The sequence below is a fragment of the Mus caroli genome, unplaced genomic scaffold (assembly GCF_978045245.1).
Source record: "Mus caroli unplaced genomic scaffold, Mus_caroli_1 scaffold_19, whole genome shotgun sequence".
Classification (NCBI taxonomy): Eukaryota; Metazoa; Chordata; class Mammalia; order Rodentia; family Muridae; genus Mus; species Mus caroli.
Genome location: NW_028227274.1, coordinates 20,679,094 through 20,689,923, shown reverse-complemented (window position 1 = coordinate 20,689,923; position 10,830 = coordinate 20,679,094). Strand labels below are relative to the sequence as shown.

Sequence of the window (10,830 nt, the reverse complement as noted above, 5' to 3'; positions counted from 1 at the left end):
TTTTATCTCAGTGTATTTTTAAAGATGTTAGAAATACAGAATATTTTTAGGGAAATCCATTTTATCTTTCAACGCTTTGCCCAAATCTGAAATTTCCATGGTCATGTTGACTGAAATATGTTTACAAAGTTGCTTTTACATATAGAGCAAAGGAAAAATCTATTCTTTTCTTTCTAGTAACACTTCCCTTTTCATTATCCAGTGACATTTTATAACTCTCAAACACATGTGTAGATTATAATTAGTATCCAATTCAGACAGGTTGACAAGTTTAACATAGTATTTAACATGGTATATCGAATAATTGTTCTTTGTTTTGATTTATGCTAATATTTAATGAACAGTTAACACCAAGAAACTTTATTCAGATTTTAAGTTGCTGTTATTTATAATACTTCATTCTCTTTAAAAGGAATTACAGGAAGTAAATGTTTACATGGCTTTAGAATATACCAGAACTCTCTCATGGTTATGTTGCGTTTAATAATATCACCCTTATTTTGGAGGTTGTATCTGGTACATTGAACCTGTGGCCTGTAGACCAAATATGTCCAGAATAGTTTTGAATGTGGGCCCCACAACATCCTAAACTTACTTAAAATACTGTGAGATTTTATTTTATTTTGCACCTTTTGGTAACTCAGTTGCACTGTTCTTAAGAATGAACTTAAAAGATGGCAACATTGTATTCCAATATCAAAATATTGGCCTTTTCTGATAGAGTGCTGTAGCCATAATTATAATGTGATCCCAAAATTACTATATTGTTTATTCTCTAGTGGCTTTCCATTTCCCAAAGAAGACATATCCAAAACAAAACAAAACAAAACAGCCAAAATTCAGCATTGATCTAATAGGGTCATTTTATGGGAGGGGTCACATAAAACCCATCCAGGAAGGCTAATAGTTAGATAGCTGGAAAATGAGTGGAAATGAATGGTTCACATCTTGTTATCAATGAAGATCAGCACCCAGTAGAGACTCCCCAGTTGTTTTCTAAGGTGATTGTCCTTACATTATACTTGACAGTTATAAAATAAGAAGCATTTTTTAAAAGCTATATTCTGGTGGCTTTCTACATGTTTTGTGGCATGATGTTTGTAACGATAGAAAACATAGAACTTTAATCTTAATTTATTAGGAGAGAAATAAATGGGTAATAAAGAAGATGCACAAGCCCCCCTCTGAGAGGTTCCATCCTCACCAGAGACCCTTTGTTCTGATTCATGTGGACTTGCAGTAAGAATGGATAGAGAAAGCTCTAATTTCTGCTTCAGCCAAATGTAGTGTTTAGTCAGTGTTGTATTTGCAGTTCTATATTATAGAAGCCTGGATTCATGGATGAAATTTGTGACTATTCCATTTAGGGAGATGGGCACTTCATTTCTCTGAAAGGCTACTGGACATTTTTATAATCTCAGACATAACAGTTTTTGTCTCTTATTTAAATATTGTAACCATAATCCTCCACAAAAATATCCCAAGTTCACTTTTCATAGTTATGTAAAAAAGTAAAAAATTAAAAGACTATATATTTAAATGTCAATTGTTTCTAGAATCCTTCTTTATCACCCCCTTGACCACTTACCTACAGAACCCTCCTCTGCTATTCACCCTGGTGACTTTGCAACTAAGAAAACAACTAAATGACTGAGTTTGGAGTTTTAAATAACTTGGAAACATTTTTTCACTTCCTTTTGGTGTTATTTCTAATTACTTTAAAATAATATCCCCTAATTAATTTCATTTTCTCTTCACTCTGTATGCCTTCTAGGAGGAAATTAAGGAAATCGAGGTTTGATGATGTCCTGTCTTTGTATTATACTCATTAGAACCTAAAGCTATTAAGTATTTTGAATTAAATCTCACTGTATACTTTACCTGTCCTGATGACAGTTGCCATGTTCCAACATTAAAGGTGGTCATGCCTAGTTTATGTAATGAGAACAGTGTGACAATCAGTCTGTCCTGGTCATAGGCATTAGAGATCTCCATCAAAAGTCTTAGTCTGGCCACTGTGGTGGTGACCTCATCTCTTAGCATGACTTTCTCCTTCTCCAAGTCTGCTACCCCAGTCTTCCTGTTCCTCAGTGATGACGCACATACTCCGTCTCAAGACAAGTCTGCTTTTCAACTTCAGTAGCATTTCCCAGATATTTGCATGATTTGACTCTTGACTTTATTTAGGTCTCTGCTAAAATAGCACTTTATAACAAAGACGTCCTTCAGACTGCTCACTGTATGAGTGTGTCTCTTTTCTTTCTCCAATGGGGCCCCAGTCACTTTCCCCCTTTGCACCATCATACATCTTATGGTCATTTGTGCTATCTTATACATTTACTTCTTGTGTATTTTCTGTTTTCACTGCTGGGAAGCATGCGAGTTTTTGAAAAACGAAAATGTTGTCTTGCTCTTAGTTGTGTGTTCTTTGTAGAGTAGTGTGTGGCACCTATCCAGCATGTGGTAAAAGCTAGGCATGACCCCCTCTAATGTTGGAACATGGCAACTGTCATCAGGACAGGTAAGGTATACAGTGAAATTTAATTTATTAAATAATAAAAAACCTAGTAAGAGACTGTGTGTATGATGAATTATTGACCTACAGTTGGGAAACTTTGGTAGTTATTTGTGAACTGATTGTTTTTAACTTATTGTCACAGTTTGAACATGAAATGCTCCCCACAACTGCATGTACTATTAGCTTGATTCACAACTGGTAGCACTATTTTGAGAGACAGTAGACAATTTAGGAGTTAAAGCCTGGTTCAAGGAAGTAGGTCACTGGATGTACCTTGAGGGGCATCATAGAAACTGCAAGTAAATTAGGATGCCTTTCATTATCTTAGAATTATAAGAACAAGCCAAATCTCAACTCAGTAGATAGAAAGAAATAACAACAACCAGCACAGCAATTACTGACATGGAAGCAGAAAGAACAACACATATAATCAATAAAGTCCAGAGTTCTTAGAAGAGATAGCAAGCACAGTCAACCAATGTAAAGGAAGAATAGACCCAAAATAAATAATATTAGAGATGAAAAAAGAGACATTACAACAGACACTAATGAAAGTCAGAGAATCACTAAGACATACTTTGGAAACCTATATTCCAATAAATTATAAACAGACATGAATAAATTTTTAGATACAAGACCAAACTTAATTCAAGAAGAAACAGACAAAGAGATCTATAGCAAGTAGAAAAAGCAAAGCAATGATAATCTTCCAGGTAAAAAAATGGTTGAGCCCCATGTGGATTCATTGTTGAATTTCATGAGACCTTACAGAAGAACTAATACTAACACGTTTTAAATTACGCCTAATATAGAAACAGAAGGAAGATTATCAAGTTCAAGTTTCATAAAGCAAGTATTACCTTTATATCCAGAATATGATAAGACATGAGAACAACGAAAGTATTCATATTATAGGCCATTATCTCTGACGAACATAGACATAAAGATTCTCAATCAAATGCTTGCAAATGTAATTCAACTACCCATCAAAAATATCATTCATGACCATCAAGTCAGTTTCATTCCATGGATGTAAATATATGCAAATTAGACATAAACAGCCGTAAAGACAGAAATCACATGATCATCTCAGTAGATGCAAAAAAGTCCTTTGACAAAATAAAGACCAGCACTCTCAACTAACCTGGATCCCTGAGATCTCTCAGACACTGAGCCACCAACCAGGCAGCATATGCCTGTTGATGTCCCCCTCCCCCATGCATATACAGTGGAGGACTGCCGGTCCTGACTCAGTCAAAGAGGATGCACCTAACCCTCAAAAGGCTGGAGGCCCCAGGGAGTGGGGAGGTGTGGTGGGGTGGGGGTCAGGGGTGGGGACATCCTCTTGGAGACAGGGCTGGGGGTGGGGGAGGTATGGGATGTGGAATGATCAGGGGGGTGGACTGGGTGGGGGATAAGATCTGGACTATAAAGGAAGACTAAAAATTAAAAAAAAAAAGAATGTTAAACTCAATCAAGTTCCTTGTTAAGTGTAATTGAAAGAAAAATGATCAAATATCCAAAAGTCTATTAAAATATTTTCAAGTCATTACACTGAGCAATTAAAAATAATCTGCATCCGGCTGGATCAGCGCCGGGGTAGCATCCGGCTGGATCAGCGCTGGGGTAGCGGGAGCGCAGGGTTGCCTGACACCCGCCAGCTACCCACGACCCCCGCCGCAGGATTTTGGGACTGCTGGTGAGTGGAGCACAGCTTCTGCTCCAATCCAAGTGCTCGGGACCTGAGACTGCATTAGTTAGGGAAGCAGAAACCGGCCTGAGTAGGGCCACAGGCCTCACCCGGCCGGATCAGCGCCAGGGTAGCGGGAGCGCAGGGTTGCCTGACACCCGCCAGCTACCCACGACCCCCGCCGCAGGATTTTGGGACTGCTGGTGAGTGGAACACAGCTTCTGCTCCAATCCAATTGCGCGGGACCTGAGACTGCATTAGTTAGGGAAGCAGAAAACCGGCCTGAGTAGGACCACAGGCCTCATCCGGCCGGATCAGCACCAGGGTAGCGGGAGCGCAGGGTTGCCTGACACCCGCCAGCTACCCACGACCCCCGCCGCAGGATTTTGGGACTGCTGGTGAGTGGAACACAGCTTCTGCTCCAGTCCAATCACGCGGGACCTGAGACTGCTCTGGTTGGGGAGAGAGAAATCCGGCCTACATAGGGCCACAACCCTCTTCCGGTCAGAAAAGCACCTGGGCAGCTGGGGCGCAGGGTCTGCTGACACTCGCCAGCTACCCACAACACCCGCCACAGGATCTTAAGACTTCTGGTGAGTGGAGCACAGCTTCTGCTCCAATCCAATTGCACGGGACCTGAGACTGCATTAGTTAGGGAAGCAGAAACCGGCCTGAGTAGGACCACAGGCCTCATCCGGCTGGATCACCGCCGGGGTAGCGGGAGCGCAGGGTTGCCTGACACCCGCCAGCTACCCACGACCCCCGCCGCAGGATTTTGGGACTGCTGGTGAGTGGAACACAGCTTCTGCTCCAGTCCAATCACGCGGGACCTGAGACTGCTCTGGTTGGGGAGAGAGAAATCCGGCCTACATAGGGCCACAACCCTCTTCCGGTCAGAAAAGCACCTGGGCAGCTGGGGCGCAGGGTCTGCTGACACTCGCCAGCTACCCACAACACCCGCCACAGGATCTTAAGACTTCTGGTGAGTGGAGCACAGCTTCTGCTCCAATCCAATTGCGCGGGACCTGAGACTGCATTAGTTAGGGAAGCAGAAACCGGCCTGAGTAGGGCCACAGGCCTCACCCGGCCAGATCAGCGCCGGGGTAGCGGGAGCGCAGGGTTGCCTGACACCCGCCAGCTACCCACGACCCCCGCCGCAGGATTTTGGGACTGCTGGTGAGTGGAACACAGCTTCTGCTCCAATCCAATTGCGCGGGACCTGAGACTGCATTAGTTAGGGAAGCAGAAACCGGCCTGAGTAGGGCCACAGGCCTCACCCGGCCGGATCAGCGCCAGGGTAGCGGGAGCGCAGGGTTGCCTGACACCCACCAGCTACCCACGACCCCCGCCGCAGGATTTTGGGACTGCTGGTGAGTGGAACACAGCTTCTGCTCCAGTCCAATCACGCGGGACCTGAGACTGCTCTGGTTGGGGAGAGAGAAATCCGGCCTACATTGGGCCACAACCCTCTTCCGGTCAGAAAAGCACCGGGGCAGCTGGGGCGCAGGGTCGGCTGACACTCACCAGCTACCCACAACACCCACCACAGGATCTTAAGACTTCTGGAGAGTGGAACACAGCTTCTGCTCCAATCCAATTGCACGCGGGACCAGAGACTGCATTAGTTAGGGAAGCAGAAAAACGGCCTGAGTAGGACCACAGGCCTCTTCTGGCTGGACCAGCACCGGGGTACCGTCAGCTACCCACGACCCCCACCGCAGGATATAGAGACTGCTGGTGAGTGGAACACAGCTTCTGCTCCAATCTTTAAATAGTGACAACGATAACAACTAACCCCAGAGATTACCAGATGGCGAAAGGTAAACGTAATAATCTTACTAACAGAAACCAAGACCACTCACCATCATCAGAACCCAGCACCCTCACTTCGCCCAGTCCAGGGCACCCCAACACACCGGAAAAGCTAGACACGGATTTAAAAGCATATCTCCTGATGATGATAGAGGACTTCAAGAAGGACTTTAATAACACACTTAAAGAAATGCAGGAGAACACTGATAAAAAGGCAGAAGACAATAAAGAGGAAGCACAAAAATCCCTTAAAGAATTGCAGGAGAACACTGCTAAAGAGTTACAAATCCTTAAAGAAAAACATGATAACATAATCAAACAGGTAGAAGTCCTTACAGAAAAACAGGAAAACACATCCAAACAGATGATGGAAATGAACAAAACCATACTAGACCTAAAAAGGGAAGTAGACACAATAAAGAAAACCCAAAATGAGGCAACACTGGAGATAGAAACCCTAGGAAAGAAATCTGGAACCATAGATACGAGCATCAGCAACAGAATACAAGAGATGGAAGAGAGAATCTCAGGTGCAGAAGATTCCATAGAGAACATCGGCACAATAATCAAGGAAAATGTAAAATGCAAAAAGATCCTGACTCAAAACATCCAAGAAATACAGGACATAATGAGAAGACCAAACCTACGGATAATAGGAGTGGATGAGAATGAAGATTTTCAACTCAAAGGACCAGCAAACATCTTCAACAAAATTATAGAAGAAAACTTCCCAAATCTAAAGAAAGAGATGCCCATGAACATACAAGAAGCCTACAGAACTCCAAATAGGCTGGACCAGAAAAGAAATACCTCCCGACACATAATAATCAGAGCAACAAATGCTCTAAATAAAGATAGAATACTAAAAGCAGTAAGAGAAAAAGGCCAAGTAACATATAAAGGCAAGCCTATCAGAATTACACCAGACTTTTCACCAGAGACTATGAAAGCCAGAAGATCCTGGACAGATGTTATACAGACACTAAAAGAACACAAATTCCAGCCCAGGCTACTATACCCAGCCAAACTCTCAATTAACATAGATGGAGAAACCAAAGTATTCCACGACAAAACCAAATTCACACATTATCTCTCCACGAATCCAGCCCTTCAAAGGATAATAACAGAAAAAAACCAATACAAGGACAGGAACCACGCCCTAGAAACAACAAGAAGGTAATCCCTCAACAAACCTAAAAGAAGACAGCCACAAGAACAAAATGCCAACTTTAACATCAAAAATAACAGGAAACAACAATTACTTTTCCTTAATATCTCTTAATATCAATGGACTCAACTCCCCGATAAAAAGACATAGACTAACAAACTGGCTACACAAACAAGACCCAACATTTTGCTGCTTACAGGAAACTCATCTCAGAGAAACGGATAGACACTACCTCAGAATGAAAGGCTGGAAAACAATTTTCCAAGCAAATGGCATGAAGAAACAAGCTGGAGTAGCCATTCTAATATCTGATAAGATTGACTTCCAACCCAAAGTCATTAAAAAAGACAGGGAGGGACACTTCATACTCATCAAAGGTAAAATCCTCCAAGAGGAACTATCAATCCTGAATATCTATGCTCCAAATACAAAGGCAGCCACATTCATTAAAGAAACTTTAGTAAATCTCAAAGCACACATTGCACCTCATACAATAATAGTGGGAGACTTCAACACACCACTTTCACCAATGGACAGATCATGGAAACAGAAACTAAACAGGGACACAGTGAAACTAAGAGAAATTATGAATCAAATGGATCTGGCAGATATCTACAGAACATTCTATCCTAAAACAAAAGGATATACCTTCTTCTCAGCACCTCATGGTACCTTCTCCAAAATTGACCACATAATTGGTCACAAAACAGGCCTCAACAGATATAAAAATATAGAAATTGTCCCATGCATCCTATCAGATCACCATGGACTAAGGCTGATCTTCAATAACAAAATAAATAATAGAAAGCCAACCTTCACGTGGAAACTGAACAACACTCTTCTCAATGATACCTTGGTCAAGGAAGGAATAAAGAAAGAAATTAAGGACTTTTTAGAGTTCAATGAAAATGAAGCCACAACATACCCAAACTTATGGGACGCAATGAAAGCATTTTTAAGAGGAAAACTCATAGCTCTGAGTGCCTCCAAAAGGAAACTAGAGAGAGCACACATTAGCAGCTTGACAACACACCTAAAAGCACTAGAACAAAAGGAAGCAAATTCACCCAAGAGGAGTAGACGGCAGGAAATAATCAAACTCAGGGGTGAAATCAACCAAGTGGAAACAAGAAAAACTATTCAAAGAATCAACCAATCAAGGAGCTGGTTCTTTGAGAAAATCAACAAGATAGATAAACCCTTAGCCAGACTCACTAGAGGGCACAGGGAAAGCATCCTAATTAACAAAATCAGAAATGAAAAAGGAGACATAACAACAGATCCTGAAGACATCCAAAACACCATCAGATCCTTCTACCAAAGGCTATACTCAACAAAACTGGAGAACCTGGATGAAATGGAGAAGTTCCTAGACAGATACCAGGTACCAAAGTTGAATCAAGATCAGGTTAATGATCTAAACAGCCCTATATCCCCCAAAGAAATAGAAGCAGTCATTAATAGTCTCCCAACCAAAAAAAGCCCAGGACCAGATGGGTTTAGTGCAGAGTTCTATCAGACCTTCAAAGAAGATCTAATCCCAGTTCTTCACAAACTATTCCACAAAATAGAAACAGAAGGTACTCTACCCAACTCATTCTATGAAGCCACAATTACTCTGATACCTAAACCACAAAAAGACCCAACAAAGATAGAAAACTTCAGACCAATATCCCTTATGAATATTGATGCAAAAATCCTCAATAAAGTTCTTGCTAACCGAATCCAAGAACACATCAAAACAATCATCCATCCTGACCAAGTAGGTTTCATCCCAGGGATGCAGGGATGGTTCAATATACGGAAATCCATCAACGTAATCCAGTATATAAACAAACTCAAAGACAAAAACCACATGGTCATCTCGTTAGATGCGGAAAAAGCATTTGACAAGATCCAACACCCATTCATGATAAAAGTCTTGGAAAGATCAGGAATTCAAGGCCCATACCTAAACATGATAAAAGCAATCTACAGCAAACCAGTAGCCAACATCAAAGTAAATGGTGAGAAGCTTGAAGCAATCCCTCTAAAATCAGGGACTAGACAAGGCTGTCCACTTTCTCCATACCTATTCAACATTGTACTTGAAGTCCTAGCCAGAGCAATTCGACAACAAAAGGAGATCAAAGGGATACAAATTGGAAAAGATGAAGTCAAAATATCACTTTTTGCAGATGATATGATAGTATATATAAGTGACCCTAAAAATTCCACCAGAGATCTCCTAAGCCTGATAAACAGCTTCGGTGAAGTAGCTGGATATAAAATTAACTCAAACAAATTAATGGCCTTTCTCTACACAAAGAATAAACAGGCTGAGAAAGAAATTAGGGAAACAACACCCTTCTCAATAGTCACAAATAATATAAAATACCTTGGCGTGACTCTAACTAAGGAAGTGAAAGATCTGTATAATAAAAACTTCAAGTCTCTGAAGAAAGAAATTATAGAAGATCTCAGAAGATGGAAAGATCTCCCATGCTCATGGATTGGCAGGATCAACATTGTAAAAATGGCTATCTTGCCAAAAGCAATCTACAGATTCAATGCAATCCCCATCAAAATTCCAAATCAATTCTTCAACGAATTAGAAAGTGCAATCTGCAAATTCATCTGGAATAACAAAAAACCTAGGATAGCAAAAACTCTTCTCAAGGATAAAAGAACCTCTGGTGGAATCACCATGCCGGACCTAAAGCTCTACTACAGAGCAATTGTGATAAAAACTGCATGGTACTGGTATAGTGACAGACAAATAGACCAATGGAATAGAATTGAAGACCCAGAAATGAACCCACACACCTATGGTCACTTGATCTTCGACAAGGGAGCTAAAAACATCCAGTGGAAGAAAGACAGCATTTTCAACAAATGGTGCTGGCACAACTGGTTGTTAACATGTAGAAGAATGCGAATCGATCCATTCCTATCTCCTTGTACTAAGGTCAAGTCTAAGTGGATCAAGGAACTTCACATAAAACCAGAGACACTGAAACTTATAGAGGAGAAAGTGGGGAAAAGCCTTGAAGATATGGGCACAGGGGAAAAATTCCTGAATAGAACAGTAATGGCTTGTGCTGTAAGATCGAGAATTGACAAGTGGGACCTCATGAAACTACAAAGCTTCTGCAAGGCTAAAGACACCATCAATAAGACAAAAAAACCACCAACAGATTGGGAAAGGATCTTCACCTATCCTAAATCAGATAAGGGACTAATATCCAATATATATAAAGAACTCAAGAAGGTGGACTCCAGAAAGTCAAATAACCCCATTAAAAAATGGGGCTCAGAACTGAACAAAGAATTCTCACCTGAGGAATACCGAATGGCAGAGAAGCACCTGAAAAAATGTTCAACATCCTTAATCATCAGGGAAATGCAAATCAAAACAACCCTGAGATTCCACCTCACACCAGTCAGAATGGCTAAGATCAAAAATTCAGGTGACAGCAGATGCTGGTGAGGATGTGGAGAAAGAGGAACACTCCTCCATTGTTGGTGGGATTGCAAGCTTGTACAACCACTCTGGAAATCAGTCTGGCGGTTCCTCAGAAAATTGGACATAGTACTACCGGAGGATCCAGCAATACCTCTCCTGGGCATATATCCAGAAGATGTCCCAACCGGTAAAAAGGA

At 41.5% G+C, this 10,830-nt stretch overlaps 1 protein-coding gene across 1 annotated transcript in view; it reads left to right on the top strand.

Moving 5' to 3' along the window:
* The first annotated feature begins 2,499 nt into the window (after positions 1-2,499).
* LOC147000232 (uncharacterized) overlaps positions 2,500-10,830 on the top strand; it is an 86,535-nt gene continuing 78,204 nt past the window's right edge. The window contains exon 1 of the mRNA XM_085833726.1: positions 2,500-2,521. Within this exon, the coding sequence (XP_085689852.1) occupies positions 2,500-2,521 (22 nt within the window). The remainder of the gene's footprint in view (positions 2,522-10,830) is intronic.